The 27056-nt window shown below is 47.1% G+C and overlaps 1 protein-coding gene across 2 annotated transcripts in view; it reads left to right on the forward strand.

The window, feature by feature from the left end:
• The first annotated feature begins 1025 nt into the window (after nt 1–1025).
• The window catches only part of Ptpn11 (protein tyrosine phosphatase non-receptor type 11), a 65029-nt gene continuing 38998 nt past the window's right edge, over nt 1026–27056 (forward strand). For both annotated transcript variants that reach the window (XM_036171843.1, XM_036171844.1), the window contains exons 1-5: nt 1026–1222; nt 19809–19931; nt 22885–23079; nt 25769–25961; nt 26468–26584. In XM_036171843.1, coding sequence (XP_036027736.1) covers nt 1209–1222; nt 19809–19931; nt 22885–23079; nt 25769–25961; nt 26468–26584 — 642 coding nt within the window. In that variant the 5' untranslated portion in view covers nt 1026–1208. The remainder of the gene's footprint in view (nt 1223–19808; nt 19932–22884; nt 23080–25768; nt 25962–26467; nt 26585–27056) is intronic.

Below are 27056 nucleotides of genomic sequence, written 5' to 3' on the forward strand. Positions count from 1 at the left end.
AGGTGGATCTCTGTGAGTTCGAGGCCAGCATGGTCTCCAAAGTGAGTTCCAGGAAAAGCACAAAGCTACACACAGAAATCCTGTCTCACCCCCCCAAAAAACCCCAAAAACAAACAAATAGCGTCCCCCCCCCCAAAAAAAAATAAAACAAAACAAAACCATCAGGGGCGGCTGGAGAGAATCAGCAGTTAAGCTAGTTAAACTTTTTTGTTTTTGGAGACAGGGTTTCTCTGTGTAGCTTTGCGCCTTTCCCGGAATTCGCTTTGGAGACCAGGCTGGCCTCAAACTCAGAGATCCGCCTGGCTCTGCCTCCCGAACAGGCGTGCACCACCACCGCCCGGCTTAAACTTTTTTTTTTTTTAAGCTGAGGATCGAACCTGGGGCCCTGAGCTTGCTAGGCAAGCGCTCTATCACCGAGCTAAATCCCCAACTCCTTGTTTTGTTTTTTCGAGACAAGGTTTCTCTGGGTCGCTCTGGCTGTCCTGGAACTCACTTTTGTAGACCAGGCTGGCCTTGAACTCCATAGAGATTCATCTGCCTCTGCCTCCCGAGTGCTGGGATTAAAGGAGTGTGCCTCCACTGCCCGTCAAAAGGAATAAACCTTAAAACACGTAATTATGTGTATATGTATGGGTATGTGCACGCTGAGTGCAGTGTCCGTGGAGCCCAAAAGAGGACGGTGAATCCTCTGGAGCTGGAGGTACAGGAGGTTGTGGGCCGTCCTATACAGGGATTGGGAACCGAACTCCGGGCTTCTGCAAGGGCAGCAGCAATCGCTCTTGACGGCTGAGCCGCCTCCCCATCCCTGCTTATTTCTTTTCACATGTGCACTGGAGGCGCAGAGTGTACTCCCATCGGTGTGCGGCGTCCCAGGTTTAGAGGAGGAATCCCTCCCACGAACTGGCGTACCGCTCTTCTCTACTTCGGAGGAAGCCCTCGGGCAGGGCCGGGCACAACGGAAGCAGGAAGTGGAGGCGGCGCGGTGCTGACGTCACTCCGGCGCCGGCGGCAAGGGGCGGGGGCGAAGGCGGGGCGGCCGCGCAGTCTCCGGGATCCAGGCCTGGCGGGGGTTGTTCGCGCGGCCGGCCGGCTCTGCCTGCACCCGTGTCGGCTCCCCAGCGGAGCCTCGCTCGGGTCCCCCCATGTGACGGCGCCCCGCGGAGCCTGAGCGAGCAGCGGGTCCGTGCGGAGCCGGAGGCGGGAGGAACATGACATCGCGGAGGTGAGCCGCCCGCAGGGGCCGGGCCGCGGCCTGGGTCCCCGCCGCCTCGGTGCTGCCCGGTCGTAGCGGGGTACACCCGGTCTCCCCGTCGGTCCGGCGTCCCCGCTGCCACACCGCCCCGCCTGCGGGTCCCCATTCATTTCCTGCCGCCCCAAGTTCCTGCTCTCGCGGCCCGGGATGCCCGTGGGGACACCCGCGGCCCGGCCGGCCGCCGCATTCCTGACCCATTGCCTCATGAGCGTCGCCTCCTGGGGATTCCGAAATAACCCCGCGCGCTCGGGGAGGCGCCTGGGCCGTCGCGGGGCCTTCACGCGGGACCCTTTTAGGTGCCCCCTTTCTGCGTCTTCGCCCTCGCCCCTAAAGTGCCAGAAGTGGGAAAACTGACGCTGTCTCCCGCGCGTTTGAGAGTATTCCTTACCCCTGTCATCTTCGCTTTGAAAGGTGGGAGGGAGGGATCCTTCCCTCCGGTAACTAGTGTGTTCCCGTTTTACGGATGTGGAAACTGAGGCTCCCAAGTAACGTGCTCGTGACAGGACAGGATTTGAAGCTAAGGTCAGGAGGAGGATTAGTAAGTTAATGGGCTCCTTTGAAACTTCAAGGTAACAAGACTCAATTGCTGACACTGACTTTGCTCTTACTAGAGGCCAGCCGAACATGTTTTAGTACTGCAGTCCTGTGTGGTCAGCGGTGGTCTTCCTTTCCAAAGATGAGCAAATTGAGTTTTCAGAATCAAGCAAATTGTCGTCTGTTGCCCTCATAAGTGGTGGAGACAGAATCTGGATGTTAATAACTATGTTGCTTTTATTGTTCTGTAACTGTTGCTAATTATTTGTAAGCTGTAATTTTGTTGCTAAACACTAGTGTGACCTCTGGTTCTTAAATAAGGATGTACTTCTCCTAGACCACTCACACACACATCCCATTGTCTATTCTTTTCCATGACGCTTCAGTTTTATGGCCACCAACTGAGACATTTGAAAAACGATTTCAAGCTGTTGGCATGTACTCGAACAAGAGACCTTTCAAAATATTAGCTCCTCAGAAATACACCTGCATGGTATTCCTTCATGGTTCAGAAACCAAAAAAAGGGAGGAAAAAAGGAAAATTGAAAACTTGTAGGAAATGAGTGACAGGTCTCTTGGCCTGTGCTTGCAGATCCGGGTAACATCTAACTCCATTTCAGCAAAACAGTGTATAGAACTCAAATGTTCTAATTCTTCAGGGAGCTTTTAAATAAAACAGTTGTCTATTCTTTAATCTGTCAGACAGTCATTGAGTCTTTCGTCCCTTTTGTCTGCTCTTCCAGACTAGCAAGAATCTGCTGCTTTAGGAGACAAAAAGACAGCACTGGGGGTGGGGAGAGGGGCGAGGAGCAATAGACCCTACATTGTCCAGCTTCTTAGTGGAGCAGTAGGGCAGTGTGGGCTCAGCCTAATCAGCAAGTGGTCAGAATGACAGTTTGGAATACAGTCATCCCTTCTCCCCAGCCCTGGTGCTTCATGCACCTGTTACAGGAAAGTAAGTTTTTCCCGAAGATTCCCATTATGGAACCCAGCACACATAAAGTGACCCTTGTATATTCTTTTTTTTTTTTTTTTTTTTTAAGTTGTGAGGTTGATGGATTGAGACAGGGTCCCTCATTATGTTGCCCAGGTTAGCCTCCAATTTACATTTCCTTAACCTCAACCCCCTAAGTCCTGGCATTACAGGCTAGATCTCTACAGGAGCTTGGTTTATTTAGTTTTTAAGTCAGCTGTATTGAGATAAGCTGCATCTAATTCAGCGGACAGTTGGATAAGCCTTGACTTCTGTGCACCCCTGGGAAACCATTACAGCAGTCAAGATAATGAACATACCCACTACTCCTGCTGAGGTTCTCAGCTTACTCCTTTTTATTTTATTTTATTTTTTTTAATTTTTTTCAAGACAGGGTTTCTCTGTGTAGTTTTGCGCCTTTCCTGGATCTCTCTCTGTAGACCAGGCTGGCCTCGAACTCACAGAGATCCTCCTGGCTCTGCCTCCCGAGTGCTGGGATTAAAGGCATGCGCCACCACCGCCAGGCTTCTCAGCTCACTCTTACCTGCCCTTTCTGGTCCCTTGACCACCGTTACATTGTTGCCATCATTAGTTAGCATTTCTTAGAATTTTAGATAAATTGAGTTAGACAATAGGAACTCTTTTGGGGGGGAGGAAGCTGTCCTGATATTTGACTATTGAAAGTTTTTTTCCTTTTTATATTTATTCATCATTGTGGGCCTATGTCCAGGTGTGCATTTGTAGGTCAAAGGACAACTTGTGGAACTTGGCTCTCCCCACCACACAGGTTCCAGGGATTGAACTCAGGTCGTCAGGCTTGGGAGCAAATGCCTTTATCGCTGAGCCATCTCCCCAGCCTGTCTCACTCTCTTAAAACAAACAAACATTTACTTGGGGTGCATGTGTAGTTTTCCCAGTATATGAAGATCAGAGGTTCTATTCTTGCACAGGTTGTCCTGGGGATTGAACTCAGGTTGTCAGGGTGGTCAGCAGGTGCCTTTACCCACTGAGCCATAATTTTTTTTTTTTTTTTGAGCTGAGGATCGAACCCAGGGCCTTGTGCTTGCTAGGCAAGCACTCTACCACTGAGCTAAATCCCCAGCCCCCCAGCTCTTTTTTTTTTTTTAAAGGTTTATTTTTATTTTGTATGTATGGGTGTTTTACAGGCATGTGTACCACACCCATGCCTTATTCCTGCAGAGGCCAATAATTCATTATTGTGTGAAGTGTGGGTACCTGCTAGCTCTCTACCGTGGCTGCTCAGTTGCCCCCAGCATTTCTGCTAGGGAGCCTGTCTCCACCGTAGAGGCTGCTCCATTGTTGAAAAACACTTGACCTTCATGTGGGTTTGTTTCTTGACTCTCTTCTCTTTCACAGATGTTTCTCTGTCTTCATGCCAGTTCCGAATGGCCTTGGTTCTTTTCGTAAAGGAAGATGTTCTGTTTAATTGTTGGGTGCTCCCGTGGGGAGGCCAGAAAACAACTTTGTGGAGTCACTTCTCTCTTTTCCACCTTTAGGAGCATTCTAGGGATTGAGTCAGGTTGTTAGGCAAGTGCATTTACCCCTGAGCCATCTTGCTGGCCTGAGGATCTGAGAAGACACTGAGTTTTGATGAGGATTCAGGAAAGGTCTTTTTGAGGAAGTGATTGTAGGAACTGACACTTGAATGACAATCACCAAATTGACTTTTTTTTTTTTTTTACTTAATTATCATAATAAACTTTTTTTTCTTTTTAGAGACAGGGTCTCACTATGTCACACTGGGTGGTCTAGAACTTGCTATGTAGAGCAGGCTGACTTTGAGCTCACAGAGACTCATCTGCCTCTGCCTCTTGAATGCTGGGATTGAAAGTGTGTCCTAAAATAGTTCATTTTGATTAGTGTCTGCAGGCTTTAGATATTTTTGAACATTCAGTAACTAGCATGTTGGCATATTCAGTATGTTGGCTTCTCAGCCTTGAAGGTGGGGAAACTGAGGCATAGAATACCTAAATGACTGGTCCTGGGGAACTCAGCTGAGAGAATAATGAACTTAGGTGTTAAAATTTCATATGTGCTCTACCTTGTCCTCACAGCTGACAAAACTGCCTGTCTTTTCCGGCCTTCTTCCTTCAGTCTGCTTTTGCTTCTCCAAAAGATGCATGTGATGACTTGGGCTGAGGGTGGAATGTTGAGCTGTCCTCAGACTGGAGGGCTCTGGTTTGTCATTGCAGTCAAGTACATTTTGTCCCAGGTGCTCCCTGGCAGCCACATTGGTTTATCTCCTGGGGGAGTAAGCAAGCTTGTGCTGCTGAAAACCAGCAGTTCCCGTGCCTCTCCAGTGGAATCTCTTTATTCATGTTGTGGCCCTACAGAAAGCCAAGGTTTGGGCTGGAGTTGCCCAAGAGCATGGGCTGGACCAGTTGCTTTCCATTCTTGCTCACGCTCATTGTACACACTGTTAGGAGACGCACATGATCTTGGAATGGCAGTGCCAAGTCATGTTTGTAATTGTCACCAGCAGGCCCTGGTGGACGTAGTTAGGCAGCCACAGAAGGACGGGACACTGAACTAATTGCTTTTTGCTTTTGAGAACAGGGTACTTGCCATCTGAGATTGGCATTTTCAGGGGAAGGGCAAACACTGCTGTTTGGCAGGTGCCAGGGGAGTTTTGGATTGTACCAGTGCTTGAGACCCCTCAGATGGGTTCAAGTGCTCTACAGTGCAGCCTGATTCATTGTCATGGCTTTGAGATTGTATTGTGCATTTAGCAAAGGTGCTGTGGTACTTGACAGAGCTGGCATGGATCTGGATTGTGCATCTTTGCAAGGAGCATTGCGTTTATGGAGGAGTCTGGCTTCTTTACCAGCAGCAGATGAGTTGGCTAAAACCAGTTCCAAGTTGAGATCTACAGTTGATCAGTGTGTGAAATACTGTGTAGAACACATTTGCTTGTACATATTGTAATGTACACATATGTGCAACTGTGTGTGTGTATATGTACCTAAGTAATGTGTGTGTCTGTCCACACACACAGTCTGTTTTAATTAATTAGTTTAGAGACAAGGTGTTTCTATGTAGTTCAGGCTGGTCTCAAACTGAGAACCCTCCTACCTCTGCCTCTCTTGAGTGTTGGTGTTACAAGCATGTACTACCATACTCCACTTCAATTCTTGTGCTGGTATTGAATGCAGAGCCTCATGCATACTGAGCAAACACTCAAGTCCACATAATATATTTTTTAGAATTATCTAAAGATAATTCCAGGTTTGCTGGTGCATACCTGTAATCCCAGCTCCCAGGAGGCTGAGGCAGGAGAGTTACTGTGAACTTGATGCCAGCCTGGGTATAGGAAGACATGGACTTAAAAAAACAAACCAGAAACAAATGCTATAACAAGTCCTTATTGCACTGGCCCACAGTGATGAAACTGTCTAGTCACTGACAAATTTATTTTCATTTTGACGGGTCTCATGTAGCCTGGCTGGTCTAAAATATTACATGTAGCTGAGGATGTCTTCGAACTCGTGATCCTCCTGCCTCTGCCTCCATAGTTCTGAGATTATAGGTGTGTGCTACCACGCCTGGCTTATTTATTTAGAGACAGAGTCTCACTTAATCCAGGCTCTCTGGGATGTGAGACCCTCCTGCTTCAGCCTCCTGAGTGATTTCAGGCATGCTCTACTCAGGGCTTACTGAACTCCATGGGATTACTGTACTCCGTGGGATTACTGTATACCAGCTCCTGTGCTAGGCATTGAGTGTTTCAGGTCTGAGGAAACAGTGCTTTAAAGTGCTGAGCTGGGGGAAGTCCCAGGGGTGCTTGATGAGCCGGAGGGAGCATGGAGGGAGCATGCGCAGAGCCTGTGAGACTAGGGGGTGCATGCGGGGTAGGAATTGGACTATGAAGGAATCCTTTTGTCTCCCTTTCTTGTGCTGGGGATGGAGCCTAGGGCCTCAGGTGTGCTCAGCCTGTGCTCCCCCACTGAGCTACACCCCCAGCCCTGTGGGGACTCCTAAGGTCTTCAGTGTCATGTGCACCTCAGAGCAATGAAAAAACCATAGAAGGATGTGATGGGGAGTGGCATGAGCTGATCTGTTTAAAAATATCTTTCTGGCTCCTGGGAAGGCAGGATCGCCGCAGGAGGGGTTCAGCGAGATCAGACAGGGTGAATGAGGCTTTGAAGTGGGGGAGAAGCACTCTGGAAGGAGGCTTTTTTTTTTTTTTTTAAATTGCCTTGTCATCAGAGTGGAGATGCTGACCAGTGAAGACTCCAGAAGACAGATTTGTACGACAGAGTGTCTGCTACCCCACAGTGATTTATACGGACAGAGCATCTGCTGCCCCAGAAGAGCTGTTCTTGCGACTTTTTGTAACATCTTGCTTAGATTGCTGTCCCTTATGACTACCTTTCCCGGGACTTAGCCTTTTCCTAGAGAATACTCACATTTAACTAGGGAAGAGGACCACTGTCATCTGCACAGAGTGCTCCCCCTGCAAGATGTGATTTTTCTGGGGCCAGAGGTGAGAAGGGTAGAACAGGGCCACTTGTTTGCTGGCCAGGAGCTGGAAGGAGACTGTAGTCCTCCAACTCTAACTCCTGCACTGCAGCTGCTCTTCCTGTAGCCCTCGGGCCGGGAGAATCTCAGAGAACAGACGTCAGCACTGTCACGTTCTGTTGTTTCGTGAGTACTTGCTTTATTACATTTTATCTTATTATTAGCCTGTGGTGCACACCTTGAATCCAGCACTTGGGAGGTAGAGGAAGGAGAATCTCTGAGTTTGAGGCCAGCCTGGTCTACATAGCAAGCTCCAGGATAGCCAGGACCACATAGACTATGTCTCAAACACACACACACACACACACACACACACACACACACACACACAAACATCATACACACACACAAACATCATACACACACACACACACACACACACACAAACATCATACACACACACACACAAACATCATACACACACACACACACACACACACACACACACACACACACACACCATTTTCCCCCAACTTGTCACAGGTTCCTATCCCTAAGGAGCAGAGCTTTGGATTTTAATTAATTAATTAATGCAGTACTGAGGATTGAACCCAGGACCTCCTGCATGTTAGGCAAGTGCTCTACCACTGAAGTATATACATGCCTATGCCTGCTCCCTACTCCCTAATTCAGGATATAGATTCTCTTTGAATCCCCTTTAAATAGTTTTGCTTTGTATACTTAAAAACTTTTTTTTTTTTTTTAAATTTTTGAGGCAGGGTCTCATCTAGGTCAAGCTTGCCCCAGTCTCTCTGTGTACTGAGGGTGGCCTTGAACTTCTCATCCTCTTCCCTCCACCTTGTGTGCTGGGATTATAGATGTGTACTGTCATGTCAGGTTTTGTGTGTTTGCTGTTTTGAAACAGTCTCATGTACCCCAGAGTGGCCTCCAGAACTTGCTGTGTAGCAGAGCTGGCTTTGAACTTACAAGCCTGGGTTCTGGGCTTCCACCTGGCTTGAGTTTGTAACTCTTGCAGGATTATGCCCTTTATTTCTTCAAGCTCACCCAGCAGAGGGCTTCTGTGTAGTAAGTTGTAAAGCCTGTTTCAGATGCTGACTTGAGGCTCTTCTTTTCCTTTCCTTTCCTTTCTTTTCCTTTTTCTTTCTTTCTTTCTTTCTTTCTTTCTTTCTTTCTTTCTTTCTTTCTTCCTTCCTTCCTTCCTTCCTTCCTTCCTTCCTTCCTTTCTTTCTTTCTTTCTTTCTTTCGACATTGTTTCTCTGTGTAGTCCTCCCTGGCTGTCCTGGAACTTGCTCTGTAGACCATGCTGACCTCAAACTCACAGAAATCCACCTGCCTCTGCCTTCAGGGTGCTGGGATTAAAGGCGTGCGCCTCCGCCGCCTGGCATTGAGGCTCTTTTTTATGTTCTTCTGCCGGGGATGCTCGGGAGGGAGCATGCGCCTCTTTCTGTGAAATGGCTGGAATCCACCTGAGACATATTATGACCACAGGTCCTTCTTGGTTTTGAGAAGGGACTCACTATGTAGCCATGGCTGGCCTGGGACTCACTGGCTGGGTTTGAACTTGTGGCAATCCACCTCCCTGTCTGCTTTCCAGGTGCTGTGATTACAGGCATGAACCATGCCATGTTCGATCCTTAATATAGGTGGTTTCAAGAGACTGGCATGGGTGGCAAGTCTCAGAATGAGAGAGAGACTAGCACTCACTTCTTCTCTCCCTCCAGTGTCTGTGACGTTTATTCAATTATATAGTGGCACTGGGGATTAAGTATAGCATAAGCTCTTTCACTGAACCACACACCAGCTGTCCTGAATCTTCTTGGTCACTGAGTATCAGTCACTTTGTTGGTAAGCTCTTTGAGTCATGCTGTGTGCCTTTCTTCTCCAGATAATACAGACACAGTCCCATGTGTGCAGGTGTGGCTGGTTTGTAGGCTGCTCCCTGGTGGTAAACTCTGCTGGGTAGAAGGTAGGAGAAAGAGCTGTCTGTTTCTTTCTTTTCTTTTCTTTTTTTTTTTCTTTTTCTTTTTTTTTTTGTGGAGCTGAGGCTCGAACCCAGAGCCTTGCGCTTGCTAGGCAAGCACTTTACCACTGAGCTAAATCCCCAACCCCTGTTTGTTTCTTTTGTTTGTTTCAGTACTTAATGTCCAGAGTAGTTGAGCCAGAATCTAGGGTGGTCCAGGCTTATATTCGTAGCACTCGGCTGGTAGAGGCCAGAGGATCCGGGAGTTTGAAGTTAGCTAGCTTGGGCTGCTGGAAACGCCTGACCACCTGAACGCAGTCCTGGCTCCTCTTGTGAAGGAGAACACTGACTCCCAGGATTTGTCCTCTGACCTCTGTAGCGCACTGTGGCATGCAGCTACTCTCATACACACACACCATATACACATAATCATAAGCCAGATACTAAAGACAAACACACAAAATCTCTGCAAGTGCACAGAGCCCTGGAGGTCAGTCCTAGAATCCACATTCCTATGAATCTCGTCATTTCTCTGCATCTTCTCAGCAGCTGGATTCACTGCTCCTCACTAGTGAGCGTGCTGCCGACCACTAATGTCCGTATAGTTTGAGGGAAAGGCTTTGGTCATCAGAAATGCTTTTTGAAAAATTAGCTAAGAGTGGGTTGAATGTATACTCCAGCTCAAGGATGGCTTATGGCATGGAAACTTCGATCTGTTTGAAACACCGTAGGGACAGCCCCGGAGCCACACAGAAGCGAAGTGTCTGGAAAGACAGTGGAACTGAAATGACACACTAACAGCTTGTGGGAAAGAATCATAATTACGCATAAGAGCTCTGTCCCTCGGGACATCCACCAGCAACAACAGCGGGAAACTAATGCTTATTAAACCTTTCCTCTGTTGGTCCTCTGCACTAAATACTGGTTTCTGTGGTTCCCCTGGAAACAGCACTCATCTGCTCACTCATAATAACAGGATGGGCATAATTACAAGTTGTAGATGAAATACTGCAGCTGATTTAATGGAAGGGTAAGCAAAGGGCCACCTGCCTTATCACTTGCTTCTGATACTGCTAAGGGGTAAAGGGATCTTTACTGGACCTCACCTGGGGCGCTGGAACAGTTCTCACAGGACCTCCCACAACCTCCCTCTGTGTCTGTAGTGATGCTCTAGGGAAGAGAGGAAACTTGGGATCGCCAGGGTGAGGACCCATGCCGCTCTGAGTTAGATATAAGTAGTAGACTAGCTACTAACTTTGATTTCAGGTTGCATGGAGTTGTTCACTATAATACTAGCAGTTTGGAGGCTGAGGCAGGAGGACTGCCACTTGGAGGCCAGCCTGAGTTACACAGTGAGACTTGTCTCAAAAACAAACAAACAAACAAACAAACACCAAAAAAGTTACTTTTATAGTGTTTTTAAAAATATACAAACCTTTAAATTTTTTTTTTTTACATTTTATAAAATCTTGATCGACCAGTAATTCACATAGTATACAATTTGCCTGTTTGCACAATTTGATAGACTTTAGTCCAGCATCTTCATAGGCCCATGACACCATCACCACTTTCTAATTTAGAACATCACTGTCTTCAATTTCATACACAGATATAATGTATGGTGATTATGTTCTACCTTATTTTTTTTTAAATGAACATAATATTTGCAATTATAACTATTTTTAAGTTCACAATTCAGTGGCATGAATTACATTCACGGTATTAATTACACTCACAATATTAATTACATTTGTACACCTTTTAAAATTTATGATTTATATTATACTTTAGAAGTTTTAAAAATCTACCTTTTCTTTGGAATTTATTTTGAACTTAAGCTCTTTATTTATTTAAAAAATGTGTGTGTATGTGTGTGTGTGTGTGTGTGTGTGTGTCTTTGATGTAGGTCTCTGAATGTGAGCACAGATGCCTGAAGAGTCCAGAGGTGATGAATCCCTTGAAGTTAGTTACAGATGGTGTGAGCTGACTGCCGAGGCTGCTGGGAACTGAACTCAGGTTCTCTAAAAGAGGAGCAGGTGCTCTTCATGGGTGAGCCAGCTCTCCAGGCCTCACCAGTGTTAACTTTTTTTTTTTTGGTTGTTGTTTTTGTTTTTCCAGACAAGGTTCTCTATGTAATAGTGCTGGCTGTTCTGGGCCACCACGCCCAGCTTAGTGTTAACATTTTAATTCCATTTTGTTGTATCATTTCTTTTCTCTCACTCTATGTGTGTGTGTATCTACAGATATATAGTATTTTCTAACACTTTTCTGAAATTCAGGGTAAGTTACATATCTCATAACTCTTTATTGCTAAAAGTACTTAAGAATATGCTTTTCTTTTTCTTTGTTTTTTTTCCCCATTCAGTTTTGGTACTTAAACCCAGATCCTTACATGCATACTTAGGCAAGCTTTCTACCATTTATCTATCTTATGCCTTTGAAAGATTTAAATTTTTTCATTTATGTGTACATGCGTGTTCTACATGTATGTGTATACACATTTGTGCAGGTGCCTTGGGAGACTGGAAGAAGTTCTGAACTGGTGGTTGTGAGCTGCTTGATGTGGGTGCAGAGAACTGAACTCCAGTCCTGCAAGATCAGCAAGTGCTCTAACTTTGGAGCTGACTCTCTGGCCCCTCTGCCAACCTTTGTGAGAACAGTTTTTATTCACCTGTATACATGTATGTTCTGGAGACGGTATCTCTCCATGTAGCCCTGGCTGGCTCTGTAGTTTAGCCCAGCCTGGCCCCAAGATGTGGCCACTCCCACCTCTCCCTTCTGAGAGCAGGGCTACAGGTGCTCACCACCATGATTGGCTCCAAATTTCAGCAATATTTACAAAGTGTTTTGGTTTTTCCAGACAGGGTTTCTCTGTGTAGCTTTGTGCCTTTTCTGGAACTCGCTCTGTAGACCAGGCTGGCCTTGAACTCACAGAGATCCCCTCCCTCTGCCTCCCAGTGCTGGGACTAAAGGCGTGTGCCACCAACGCCCAGCAAAACTTTTAAAAATTACACTTCATAGTTCAAGGTCAAAGGTGAAGTTTGCCTCCTGTGTCTGTACTGACCTTTGGAGAGCTGTTTTGAGAGTGGGTCTTTTCCTTTCCCGGTGAGCATGGTAAACCTTCCCGGTTGTGTCAGAGGAACCTCCAGGCTTTGCCTTGGGGTCTGTGTGGTGCTCTTCACCATTCGGTCTACTTCAGCTGCTGGTTGTGTGGAAGGAATCTTGGCCCCTGTTGTTTTAGATTTGTGTTGGTTCCCAATACATTGCTTTCTGAGTGCTGGGCCTGGGACAGAATTGGGTGAAGTGCTGTTAGGACGTCGGGGCAGCTGTGGTAAAGAATTGGCAGAATTCTCTCAACCAGCGATGAGTTAGTGAAAATGTGGAAATTTTTTTTTTCCTACGATTTATTTATTTATTATGTATACAGCATGTATGACCAACCAGAAGAGGGCACCAGATCTCATTACAGATGGTTGTGAGCTACCATGTGGTTGCTGGGAATTGAACTCAGGACCTCTGGAAGAGCAGTCAGTGCTCTTAACCTCTGAGCCATCTCTCTAGCCCTTTTTTTTTTTTGTTTTTTTTGTTTTTTTGTTTTTTTTTGAGACAGGGTTTCTCTGTAGTTTTGGAGCCTATCCTGGAACTCACTCTTTAGCCCAGGCTGGCCTTGAATTCACAGAGATCCACCTTCCTCTGCCTCCCAAGTGCTGGGATTACAGATGTGCACCACCACCGCCGCTGCCCGGCTGAGTCCAAATTCTTAACATTTCTACAGTAGCCTGTACAGGGAAACTTGCTTCTTCAGCTGCGTGTGTCCAGTATAAGACATGTACTAGAATCAATAGCCATTCTATGTCATCAGGTGGAGCTGCTGGCTCCATTGAGTATTGCAGTTCCATGTTCCAGTGCTGGGGAGACTGAGGCAGAAGACTAGGGCTCCAGAGCCTCCTGGGCTGCAGAGTGAGATTCTGACTCCGGAAAACATTGCTGCATATTAGCCCTTTGTAGGAGTTTGGGGTCCACTGAAAAAGAAATAGACCCATCTTCGGTTCTCTTAGGGCACTCGCCCCCACACTTACTTACCCCAGGAACTCTTGAGGAATGAGGGATAAGAGAATTTAGTTAGAAATAGGGGAGAGAAACAGAGAAAACGCAGGATAGACTTGGGTGAGCCTGGATCCTTATCCACCGGCCCAGAACTTTATTCCAAAGGTCTGTTTATAACAATGCCAAGGGGTGGAGCAAAAGACCTCCCCCTTGCTAGTTACAGTCACCTGGTACCCAGGCCCGTGGTCCAGTCAACCTCTTATGCAGTCCTGCTGGGTACAACCCGCAGGAAACCTCCTAGTGGGCGCCAACACTCTACCTCCATGGAATTGCCGGTCCAGCCTTGAGTGTAGCGGCTGTGGAGAGCTGTGATAAGGCACCAAGCTGTTCGTCACCCAGGGGAAGTATGGGACTCATTGGGAAGGTGGGGTGAGGAATCTGACTGTGGAGCTGAGAGGGAGAAGCATGCTCAGAGGCTACATAGGGACACCATAGAGGTCACCATAGCACAAGGGGACCCATTAAAAAGAATACGTTGTTTTCTTTTAAAATGATTTCATTAAATTTTTTATTTTATTTATTTTAGAAGTTTGCTTCCTTATTTTGCGAATGGGAGAAAGTGTGTGTGTGTGTGTGTGTGTGTGTGTGTGTGTGTGTGTGTCTGTCTGTCTGTCTGTCTGTCTGTCTCTGGGTGTGGTTAGAAGACAGCATTGGAGAGGTGGTTCTCTCCTTCACCATGTTGATTCCAGGGGTCTGACTCTGGCTGCCAGGATTGGCAGAAGTGCTTTTTACTCACTGAGCTGTCTCACTGGCCTTTTTATCTATGTATTTATGTGTGTGTGTGTGTGTGTGTGTGTGTGTGTGTGTGTGTGTGTGTACGTACACTTTGGGGGAGGGCACATGGGTGCCATGATACGCATGTGAAAGTCAGAGGATATCTTTGGGAGTCTATTTTCTCCTTCACCATGTGGGTCCTGGGGACCAAAGCCAGATGGTCAGTCATGACTGCAAGCGCCTTTAACCCACTGAGCCATCTTGCTGGCCTGTGAGTGTTTTCTCTGCTCCCAAAGCTGAGTGTCTGAGCTGGCCTGTAGTAACTCACTTCCAGTGCATGCCAGGGCTCACTTGGGTTCATCTCTTAAGCGTGGCAGGAAACTCTGAACCCACAGTGGAAGAATCTTGCAAATTTAACTCCCTCAAGAGGAACTTGTGTAGGAAAAAACAACTGAGGAAGAGAGGAAAAGGAGATACCTGCCACACACGTAGCTAAGGGTAATTTTCTGGTTATGGCACAAGCTTCTACATATTAATAAGAGGGAACTTCAAAGAGGGGAAAAGTCCCAGCACTGGGGAGTGAAGCAAGATCAAGATTCAAGGTCATCTTCAGCTATATATAGAGTTTAAAGCTAGCCTGAACTCATGAGGGGGAAAATGGACGAGAAGCCTACAACTCAGGAAATTGGTGGAAAGGTGTCAGAGAAATGCAAATTGAGGTGGAGCCACTTTCCTCTGGTCAGGGGAGCAGAGCGCTTGATGATTATGCAGTGTTGAGAAAGGTGAGGGATGGGATGGCTGTGGAGGTATGCCTGCCAGGGTAGTCGACAGTATTTATCACCCTAGAAGTTAGGGGCTGGGGATACAGCTCAGTGTTTCGCATGTGCAACACATGTCCACACAAAAGAGTCCCTTAAAGCAGGCCTAGTGGCACGTGCTATAACCTCAGAACTTGAATGATACAGACGGATCCTTCGAGCTCAGTGTTGCCTGGCAACAGAGCAGCCCTGTCTCAAGACAAAACACAACTGAAAAATGACTTATATAGATTAAACATTTTATTGATTAATCAGTTATTGTGGAGAGGAGCATGCTTGCCATGGTGCACGTGGAGGACAGAGGGTAGCTTTATGGCACTGATTCTCTTCCACTTTTACATGGGTCCTGGAGATCAGACTTGGATTGCTAGGCTTGAACAGCAATCAAGCATTTTACTGCTGAGCCATCTCACCTGCGGTTTTAATTTCTAAAACTAATTTACATATATGAATGTGTCCAAACACAGTGCAGCATTATCACGGGTGCCCTCCCTCCGTCCCTCCTTGCCTTCCTTCCTTTACTTCTGAGATAAGGTCTGGCTATGTAGCTAGCCTGGAACTTGCTGTGTAGACAAGGTTGGATTGTACCCTGCCTTGTGAATGCTGGAATTGCACATGTGCACTACCATGCTTGACTGTCAATTTGTTTTTTGAGACAGTCTTGCTGCTGTGTTCCCTAGGTTGGCCTCTGTCTCTCAAAGATCCACCTGCCTCAGCCTCCTGCGCACTGATAATACAGATGTGAGTAACCAAAGCAGCTGCATAAACCTCTTACATCAGGGATATGACTCTGGTGGCACAGTAGAATATTCTGTACTCGTGAAAAAGAATGCACTCCTACAGGAAGACCTTCAAGTCGTAGGTTAAAAGTTGGGTCCCCGCTTGTGTGAACAGTGCTGAGTTTCTCACAGGTGACTTTAGTTTTGGGAGAGGGTTTCTCACTGAATCTACAGCTCATGTAAAAGTGGAAAAACCATCTCCACAAGGTTTTTGCTAGAATATCTGGCCAGCAAGCTCTAGGGGTCCTCACCTCTCCAGCATTAGAGTTACAGACACAAACCACTACACCCAACTTGTACATGGGTGCTTGGGATCTAAACTCAGAGATCTATGTTTGCACGGCAGGCACTTTACTGACTGAGCCATCTCCCCAGCCCTGGTGTACTGGCAAAACACCCACACACATCAAAGATACAAAGAAGTCTTAAAAAAACAACCCCTGGTGATTGTAGGCTCAAGGGTAAATTTTCAGACACTACAAGACTTATGTTTTTAAAATAGGATGGTGGGGACAGAGAACAGGCCAGTAGGTAAGCTGTGGGCCCAGGCTGGATAACTGCAGAGAGAAGCAGCTTCTGAGCCTCCCATGCCCTTCTCAGGAGGACTGACAGTGGGCCGTGACTCTGCAGAGGGAGGCAGGGATTGCTTCACTATTCACAGAGGAAGCACCATTTTGCCCTTTAATAACCTGGTGATTTGGAGCTGGAGGGAGCCTAGTGGTTAAGAGCACTTGTTGCTCTTCTAGAGGACCTCTAGAGGGTCCTTCTAGACCTTCTAGAGGGTTCGATTCTCAGCACCCATGTAGCAGCTCCCAACTGTCTGACTTTAGAGGATCTGATGTCCATTTTGGCTTCTGGGTACATGGCACACATTTGATGCACCAGTAAAACACTCCAACACATAAAAATATAAATCAAATAACTCTGTTGTAGGCTTATGGGTAATTTTCAAACACTACAAGATATCCATCATCATGATTGAAACATAATTAAGAGTCAGCGAGATGGCTCAGTGAAGGCACTTGATGAAGACCCTGATGACCCGAGCTCCATCCCTAGGACCATGTGGTGGAAGGTGGGAACCCACTTCAGATGGTCCTCTGGTCTTCACATGAGTGCCCTGGTATGAGCATACCCATATAGAAAATGAGAATCTAGAAACATGTTACTAAAGAGCTAAAGTGAAGGTCTACAGTGATGGTCAGAGGTAGGCATCGTGCCATGCCTGGAACCCCAGCTCTGGACTGGGACAGGAGGATCAAGGGTCGGAGGCCAGCCTGTCTCCAGAGAGTGAAAATCAAGAGGAAAGCAGTTGAAGCTTTGAGGCTCAGCAAGCTGTGTCCCCACCCGATGGCTGATTTGCACAGAATTAATAATCAAAGCTCTGCTCAGAAAAGTCAGATTGGCAGGGGGTGGGGAGAGCAAGAACGGCTAAATCACACAGACACAGGCAGAGGTGGTCAGTTCCTGAGGACAGGCTGGAGGAGCTCGGAAGCAAAAGCACCAGTGACCCAGAGAGCTGGGGCAGGTGTGGGGTTCCTTTTGGTGCCCTGACTCACTCGTCCTCATACCTGTCACTCACATCATGCAGATGAGGAGAGTGGAGGCGTGGCTGATGAGCCTGCCCAGCTGACCTTGAACTTCTGATCTTCCTGCCTCCACCCGCTGAGGATCGAGGTGCTGCTCACTACTGTCTGCCGCAGGGACGTCCAGGCACTATTCTAGACAGTTCTGCGCTGTGTGAGCTACGTTAACTCACTCTGTCAAGCCCCTGTGCCTGCCATGGGGGCAGTTACTCTCCCTGCTTCATAGATGACTTAAGAGGCATAACTAGCAAGGGTCACTCACTGGGATTTGAACCAAGACAGTCTGGCACCAGGTTCTGGGTTTACCCTTGAAACCCTACAGTCAGTCAAATGACTTTCACCCATGGAGGATGCCTTTAACACCAAAACCATAAATCCAGTACTGTGTCTGACCTGTGTCATGAGATAGGGGAGTTTCTTCTTTTCCTTTTCCTTTCTTTTTCAAGACAGGGATTCTCTGTGTAGCTCTGGCTGTCCTGGAACTCAGTCTGTAGACCAGGCTGGCCTCAAACTCACAGAGATCCTCCTGCCTCCGCCTCCTGAGTGCTGGGATAAAAGGTGTGCGCTGGATCTTACTGGGTAGCCCTCCCTGGCTTGGTGCAGAACTCACTCTGCTTCTACCTCCAGAGCACTAAGCCTGACTACAGCTGTGTGCCACCACACCCAGCTGATTGTTGTTTGTGTGTGTGTTTTAAATAGAAGGTGTTCACGCCTCTCACCTTTAGGCTACCACACCAAGTGAACATGGACGTTTGGTAGACAAGAGTAAAAGAGACTTAATGGAGTAATTAGCTGGTGTGGGTAAGGCAAGATTACCGATATGCCTTTTGAAAAACTGAAGAGCTGGAAACCCACCATTAACTGCTTTTTGACTCCTTTGGGGCCCTGAGCACCTAGATGGGAACCACAGTTCAGAGAAGCTATAGCCAAAAATTTTTTCTTTCTTTGTTTTGTTTTTCAACAAAGGGTTTCTGTGTAGCTCTGGTCATCCTGGAACTCAGAGATCCACCTGCCTCTGTCTCACGAATACAGGGATTAAAGGCGTGGGCTGCCAGCACCTGGGTTGTTTTTTTGGTTTTTGTTTTTGTTTTTTTTTTTTTTTTGAGATAGGGTGGAACCCAGGGCCCTATGCATGCTAGGCAAGCACTCTGCCACTGGGATACAGCCCCAGTCCTTGGTTCCTAACGTTTAATATTGACTCTCATTTCCTGAGAGTATTTAGAAATGTCAGTCTCTAAAGACACAGAGTCGTTTAGCCTGAGCATTGATTCAGTTAACATGTGATTTAAGCCCATGAAGGAGAATGAAGGAGATCTTAAATATTTTATTGAAGTATTTTGTGTGTTTGTGCACACACACACACACACACACACACACACACACACTCAAGAACTCTCTGGGATGAGTATGTGTGCCCCTGGAGGGCAGAAGAGGGAATCAGATCCCATGGAACTAAGTTACACATTGTTGTTAGCCACCATGTAGGTGCTGGGGGAAGCTAAACTCGGTTTCTTTGCAAGAGCAATGAGTACTCTTGACTTCTGAATCATCTCTCCAACCACATGAAGGAGAACTTGCTGGAAACTAGGGAGAATATTTTGAAGTGAATGACATCCACAGTGGTCACTTTTGTCTTCTAAAGGACATTGTATTTGAAGCTCCTCGTGTGGGGTCTGGAGGCACAGTTTGCTCCCTGTAACAGGTGAGACTGCCAGTTGAGTAAGGTAGTGTCTGCTGTGGGCATGGTGTGCATCTGTAGCCTTATTCTAGAAGCTACAAGTGGGAGAGTCCGAGTTCTAGGCTAGCCTTGGTTGGGTACATGGTGACTCCTGTTTCGAAAAAAAATTCTTGCTAAATTTTTCTACTGTGATGCTTTATCAGATTTTTGTTTTGTTTTGTTTTGGAGACAGGGTTTCTCTGTGGAGCTTTGCACCTTTCCTGGAACTCACTCTGTAGACCAGACTGACCTCGAGTGCTGGAGGCGTGCGCCATCACTGCCCGGCTCATTTTTTTCTGTTGTTGTTTTGTTTTGTCTTTTGAGCAAGTATTCTGTGGGGAGGCAACTTATATTTATTTCTGGAAATACCTTGTTCTGTTCATATATCTATGTATTTGTCTCTACATATGTATTAGGATGTTGCGTTTACATGGGTGTCTTCCATTGCAGTCGGTTCCCTTGCGAGTGTTCTGCCCCTCCCCACCCTAGCAGTGAGAACTTGGCTCTTGTGAGCCTCAGTACCTGTCCTTATTCATGAAGTAGTTTGTGTTTGTCTGGTTTTGTTGCATCAGACAATTTCCTGACCATGTGGATGATCTTTTGGGCAGACAAATCCACGAGTGCATTGTGTGAACAGCCCAGCCCCACTGGCCACGCCCCTCTCCCACCTCCAGGGCCTGCGGGATGGCAGGATCCCAGTGTCCCACCCAGGCAGGGGAGGGACTAAGGAGAGGTGAAGGGCTATCCTGGAGGCTGGCTGTCAGCCACTGCTCACAGGCCTCCACCACATGGTGTGAGGGCGCTCAGCTGTGGTGGTGGGGGTGCTACTGAGGCCTCTGCTTCTCAATGTCGTTTTTCCTCCTTCCAGATGGTTTCACCCCAACATCACTGGTGTGGAGGCAGAGAATCTCCTACTGACCAGAGGAGTCGATGGCAGTTTTTTGGCAAGGCCCAGTAAGAGTAACCCTGGAGACTTCACTCTGTCCGTTAGGTAAGTTGGAAGGTAAAGAGAGACAGATACTCAGGGTGTTTCCAGAGGAAGGGCGAGGCAACATTTGGCTGCCTCGCACCTTCCCTCAGAGCTTGAGGGCCCATCTGCTGCACTGTGGAGCACTCAGGGCACTGACATGCTCCTGTGCTTTTTTAAAAAGATTTTATTTTATGTGTGTGAATGTTCTGCTTGCATGTGTGTATGTATGTGTGCCCTGTGTGTTCCTGGTGCCCACAGTGGCTAGAGAAGGGCATCAGGTCTCCTGGAACTGGAGTAATAGATAGTTGTGAGCCACCACGTGGGTGCTGGAAACTGAACCGGGGTCCTTAGGAAGAGCAGCCAGGGCTCCTAACCAATGAGCCATCTCTCCAGCCCCTGTTCCCATGACTTTTGTGGTCACCCAGAGTCACAGCCTTGGGAAATAGTGGAAAGGACTGATAGGCTTCTGCTCACAGCAGTGACCAAGCATTCCTTGGGCAGAGAGATACACCCAGAGCCTTCAGGACTGAGTCCTGGCTCCTCACCTTTGACCTGCCTCCTGTGTTCTTCTTTTTCGCTCTGGACTTTGTCATGGGGAACAGGCTTTGTAAGGTTCTTCACATCACTTTCCTTTGTCAAGAATGAAAACCTCTGTGAGGAAGCTGTGGTCCCCTGGAGTCCCCTGCCCAGTCCCGTTTCCCTCCTTTCTCCAGAGGAAGCCGTTGTCCAGGGGTTGCATGAATCCTCCTGATGTGTTGCACACTTGACTGCCTAGTGAGCTCTTGTGTTCCCAGCACATTAACCATTCTGTAGTTCATGTCTCCATTGAAGTGCTGTTGAGTTGCATACATCTAGCTGCCCATTGTAATGGCTCCTCGGTGGTCAAATGATGCAAACATACCAGCATCTCCATTCTTCCAGTGATGGACATCGGGAGACTTTGGCTTGTGTTAATCCTGGGGACAGTGTGGTACAGCCTCAAAGTCTCTTTGAACAGGCATGGAAGAGCTTTCTAGATGACATTTTCTATATGCCCATTCTGCTGTTCAAACTGCAGTGTATGGATTTGATTTTATAGATATTACTTTTCTTTCTTTTTTTCCCCTCTTTTATATACACTGATGTGTTGTCTGCAAGTATGTCTGTGTGAGGATGCTGGATCTCCTGGAACTGGAGTTATAGACAGTTGTGAGCTGCCATTGTGGGTGCTGGGAATTGAACCTGGGTCCTTTGGAAGAGCAGCCAGTGCTCTTAACCACTGAGCCATCTCTCCAGTCCCTAGGCATTACTTTTCACATAAAGAGATGAGTAACTCACGACCTTGGGAATTTATTTAGAGTCTGAGACTTAGGAAGTATCATTTATTTATTTATGTATTCATTCATTCATTCATTCATTTGTTCATTTACTTTTATGGCACAGGGTCTTATATTTATTCACGACACAGGGTCTCACTAGGTAGCACTGGCTGGTCTGGAACTTGACATATAGATTCAAGGTTGGCTCTGAATTCACAGAGATCTGCTTGCCTCTGTGTTAGGATTATAGGCACACTCCACACCTCGGGCTTCTTAAGCCTTTTGAAAGAAAGTTGTGAATAAGGGTGTGTGTAAGACTACAGAAAATTGTGAATAAGGGTGTGTGTAAGACTACAGAAAGTTGTGAATAAGGGTGTGTGTAAGACTACAGAAAATTGTGAATAAGGGTGTGTGTAAGACTACAGAAAGTTGTGAATAAGGGTGTGTGTAAGACTACAGAAAGTTGTGAGTAAGGGTGTGTATAGGACTACAGCCTGAGCCTTACATAGAAGAGATGTCAGCACTAACTGGACAGTCACCTGCTAGGGAGTGCATGCCAGACTTCCATGTTAGTTATTATGTTTTGAATATACTTGTTTATTGTTGTGTGTGTGATGTGTGTGCTTCACAGCCCCTCCACCTGCCCCAGCTCCCTCCTGCCCCAGCTCCCTCCTCCTTCCCTAGTTCTTGTGGCTCTCAGGGACCAGGCTTAGGTTGTCAGACTTTCTCTGCTGAGCCAGCACAACACTCACACATTTTTAATGTATTTTTTTAGCATTTACATTTTTTATGTACTAATTAAAAACATTTTATTTTTTTTTACATTTATTTGGCATGTGTGCATGTGTGCAAGTGTCATGGCATGAATGTATAGGTCAGATGACAGCTTTGGGAGTTGGTTTTCTCCTTCTACCATGTGTGTCCTGGGGACTGAACTCGGTTTGTCAGGTCAGCTTTGCTGGCAAGCCCCCTTTACCCACTAAACCCTCTTATCGGGCCCTGTTCATTTTTCTTGTTTGTTTTGTGCTTTTGAGACATGACCTCATGTATCAAAGGCTGGCCTTAAACTTCTGACCCCCTCTGCTTCAGCCTCCCAAGTGCTGGATTACAGGTGTGCATCACCATACTTTTTAGGCAACATTTATATATTTACAAGCAAGCCTTTAAATTTTCTTATTTATTTTAAACATGGTCTTGCTCTGTAGCCCAGTGTCTTCCTGCCTCAGCCTTCCAAGTGCCTGGCTGTTGGTATATCTTGGTGATAAATATTTTGAGTTTCTATCTTTTATTTGTCTGTTTTTTGAAAGTCTTTTTCTATCTATTCATTTTTATTGCCTTGGACAAAAATGATTAGGAGTGGATTTGCTGGACGACAAGGTAGTGGGTGTTCGATTTTAACTTTTACTGTGTATCCTTAATTGTAAAGGACAGTAATAGTTCCTATACCATACAAATAGGCCAGCAATTCAAAATGGAAGCTACACAGGGCACAGGCACAGGCAGACACAGTGCTGTGGCTTGGCATAGTCGATGGGTAATTTGATCTCCAGTTTCAGGGATGGGGTACATCTTTTCATTGGGTTTGTTCCAGGGTTTGTGTGAAATCTTCTCCTAATGTGAGGTCTCTTTTTTCAAGTATTGCTCTTTGACACCCTTCCCCCAATGGACTATTTTAGAAGAAATGGAGCCGTCACCCACATCAAGATTCAGAACACTGGGGACTACTATGACCTCTATGGTGGGGAGAAGTTTGCCACCTTGGCTGAACTGGTCCAGTATTACATGGAGCATCACGGGCAGCTGAAAGAGAAGAATGGAGATGTTATTGAGCTCAAGTACCCACTGAACTGCGCAGACCCGACCTCTGAAAGGTCAGTGACATCTTAGTGACAGTGAGCGCTAATCTGCACTCTAGGGCTACATGCTACGTGCCTGTCTTGTGGGGCACATAGGATCTGTGTGACTCCAAAAGCTGGTGTCTGTCCCTCATGCTGTCATTTTTTTCAATTAATTAATGAGTTAATTAATGTGCATTGGTGTTTTGCCATGGGTGTCAGGTCCCCTGGAAATGGAATTACAGACAGCTGTGAACTACCATGTGGGTGCTGGGAATTGAACCCAGCTTCCCTGGAAGAGCAGTCAGTGCTCTTAACTGCTGAGCCATCTCTCCAGCTCCCCATGCTGTCATTTTTAAAACGTGATGTTTTGTTTTGCTTGTGACAGGGTTTAGTGTAGTTCAGGGTGGCCTGGAACTCCTTGTGTAGCAAGGATGATTGAATTCCTGATCTTCTTGCTTCTAGCTCCTGAGTGCTAGGGCTACAGAGGTGCTTCACTGTGTCTGGCTAATGTGGTCCTGGAGGTTAAGCACAGGCTTGGTCATGCCACGGTGGCTTTCTACACACTGAGCTCCATCCCCAGCCCGGTGTGTGTTAAAGGAGGGATGATGGCGTCAGAGTATTTGCAGAATGCCCTTCCCTCACAGCGGCTGCGGTCAGTGTTCCTTACATGGATTCCACAGGGCTCCCATGTTTCCCCCGGGTAGATTTAGTACAGGTTTTAACTGTAAGATTTATCCACAGCTCATGAGCTGCTAGAGATGCGGGAACAGCAGCAGTGTTCCATAGTGGCTCAGACCAGTTGTTCAGCAGCACTGCCAGCAGAGGTCAGGCTGAGCCCATGGCTCTTCACCTTCTCCCTAACGTTATCTCCCACATGTGTGAGCATGACTGTCTGCAGGGAACTGCCATGGTGGAGCCCTTCCCATGGGTTTGGAGTTGAGAGCTAGTGCTTGTTTGGTTGGCTCTGGCCTTGGCTTCTGCAGTCTCCTTTCTGACTGCAGGTTCTGGGTCTGTATATCTTATCTTTCCCTGATGTCTGTATTATGTGCTAGTCATTTGTTTCTCCTGCGGCTGTAGCCTCCAGCTGTCTCACCTGCTGTAGTTCTGCATGGACCTTTTCAGTGGTGTGTAGAAGGAAGAACGCTGACCAGGTCTTTGGGGGAGGAGTGTTACCTGCTAGGGAATGTTTGCTTTCTTACCTAAAGCCATTACGTTCCTGTGACTCGGTTCCGATGTTTCTGTGGTGACTTCAGAGCTGAGTTGTTTCAGAATCTGCCATTTCATGGCCCTGGACAGCCTGCATCCAGACTTTCCAGCACAAAAGTTACAGTACAGTCTTTTGGGTTCCATATGGACATTGCTCTCTGCTTGTGGGAGCTCACACTGTTAGGGAAACCACTGTCTCTGCTCCAAGATGTACATATCAATAAAGCTTGACTGATAACCCAGTGTAGTTTTAAGAGCTGGACAGCAGATTGAGAGACATTTAAGTATAGGTTAGAAATACAGAAATATCTGATGCTTTGAATTAATTTATAACAAAGATCCACCTTTATCTAATGTCAAAATGAGCACAGGTTCATGATTATCTTGTCTCTTTCATAACTTGTTTATTTATTGCTTGAGTCCAGGTCTCATGCAGGCTGGGCTGGCCTCCTGATGGCTGTGTAACTGAGGGTGACACTGTGCTCCTCATCTTTTGCCTCCACTCCCTAGTGTCTCAGTCAGGGGTTCTGTTGCTGTAATGAAACACCGTGGCCAAAGCAACTTGGGGAGGAAAGGGCTTACTTGATCTTACAGCTTACAGTCCATCATCTCGGGAAGTCAGGGCAGGAACTCAGGGCAGGAACTGGCGTAAAGGCTGTGAGGGAATGCTACTGACTGGCTTGCCCTCTTGGATTGCTCAGCCTGCTCTTATAGCACCCAGGGCTACAGTGCCTTCTTCCATCAATCACCTATTAAGGAAATGCACCATAGACTTGCCTACAGACCAATCTGGTAGGGTTATTTACTCAACTGAGGCTCTTTCTTCCTAAATGATTCTAGCTTGTATGAAGTTGACATAAAACTAGTAAGCACACATGAATTATAGACATGTGCCACCATGCCCAGGCTTCTAACTTTTTCTTATCTTTTCACTAAATGCCTGTAACTCAACAGTTGGTCCTTTTAGGGTTAGGTACTTAAAAAAGAGTCAAATGTATTTTTAAAAGATGGGAGATTTAAAAGGAAATAGGAAGCATTGAGGATATTGTTTCCTTCCTTCTAAGACAGGGTTTCTCTGTATAGTCCTGCTTGTCCCAGAACTCACTCTATTCTGTATATCAGGCTGGCGTCAAACTCAAAGATCCACCTGCCTCTGCCTCCTGAGTGCTGGGATTAAAGGCGTGCGCCACCATCATCTGGCGGATATAGTTATCAAATGGTCCTGGGCTCCTTTTTAAGTTGTAGTGGAGGCTAGGTGTGGCGGTAGTGCCTGTAATCCCAGCACTGTAACACTGGGACTTTTATTGTCTCAGGAAAGGACAATGAACTTCAGTTGTCATTTTCAACACATCTTTGTCGTTTTCCTGTCTGTTGGGATGCAGTCTGTCCAGTCGGACAGTCCGTCCCCTGGAGGGAGCTGTTTGGAACCTGTGTTGAGGAGAGCTGACTCAGTGTGGTACATGGGAATACTGCACACCCCTGCTGAGCTCGGCTTGTTTGCTTTGCACGCACATAGGTGGTTCCATGGTCACTTGTCTGGAAAGGAAGCAGAGAAACTGCTGACGGAGAAGGGGAAGCATGGCAGCTTTCTTGTCCGAGAGAGCCAGAGCCACCCCGGGGACTTCGTTCTGTCCGTCCGCACCGGCGACGACAAGGGGGAGAGCAATGACGGCAAGTCCAAAGTGACCCACGTCATGATCCGCTGTCAGGTAGAGCGCCCGGGGCTGTGGGTGTGGTGCAGTGGTGACGGGGCTTCTGCTGAGCGAGGACCAGACCCCGCACATCAGGATTAGCTTAGCTGAGTTTCCTTGCTCATGGCCGTCTCTCCCGTGTATGTCACCAGCACCTTCTGCACCCAAGTCCTTATAGCCACCATTTGATCTCTTGTCACTGTGTGTTGGACTTTTTTTTTGGAGGCTACACATAAATGAGGTGACACAGGTTCCTTTCGGCACTTGGCTTCTTCGGTTTATTGGGAGAGCCTCCTGCCTCACTCAGTTGTTACCAACGACAGGTTTTCTTCTCAAGGCCCAGTGTAGCTCCACTGTGACGACACAGATGTGATACACGTGTGTCTTGTTCTCATCGTGCCCTCCAGACAGCCAGACAGCTTGGTCACACAGGTTAAGTGTCACTGAGAACGCAGTGGCTGCAGGAGGGTGGGAAGGTAGTGGGCTAGCCTGAGGTAATGAGCACCGTCTGTTTGGTCTGAAAGGAACTGAAGTACGATGTTGGCGGAGGAGAGCGCTTTGATTCTTTGACAGACCTGGTGGAGCATTACAAGAAGAACCCCATGGTGGAGACGCTCGGCACAGTCCTGCAGCTCAAGCAGGTCAGGAAACTTGGAGTTGCTTCTGCTCAGGGTTGGGAGAAGGCTGGCATGGAGTCTGCCACATGTGTACCAGTCAGTGTCCTGTCACTGTGACAAGATACAGGAGCACTGGCTAATAGGGGAAAGGGTTCAAAGGAGGAGCCCCAGTCACCTGGCCCTGCTGCCTTGGGCCTGTGGTGGCACATTTACCACGGTGGGAACACTTGGGGATGTTCACCACATGGCTGAGAAACAGAGACAGGAAGGGCCCTGATCTGCATCAGTGACCTGCCCTAGGGTAGGTAGACCCTACCTTCTTAAGGTTCTGCTACCTCCCAGTAGCACCTAGGGTTGGGACCAAGCCTTCGACATGTGGTCCCTTTGGTGATATTCAAGATCATACCGTAATGTGGGAGTAGATAGAGTATCGGCATACAGTCTCTAGTCTCTTCACTGACAGAACACCTCATTTAGTGTTTGGAAACAAATTCTA

The sequence above is a fragment of the Onychomys torridus genome, chromosome 22 (assembly GCF_903995425.1).
Source record: "Onychomys torridus chromosome 22, mOncTor1.1, whole genome shotgun sequence".
In the NCBI taxonomy this organism is placed as follows: Eukaryota; Metazoa; Chordata; class Mammalia; order Rodentia; family Cricetidae; genus Onychomys; species Onychomys torridus.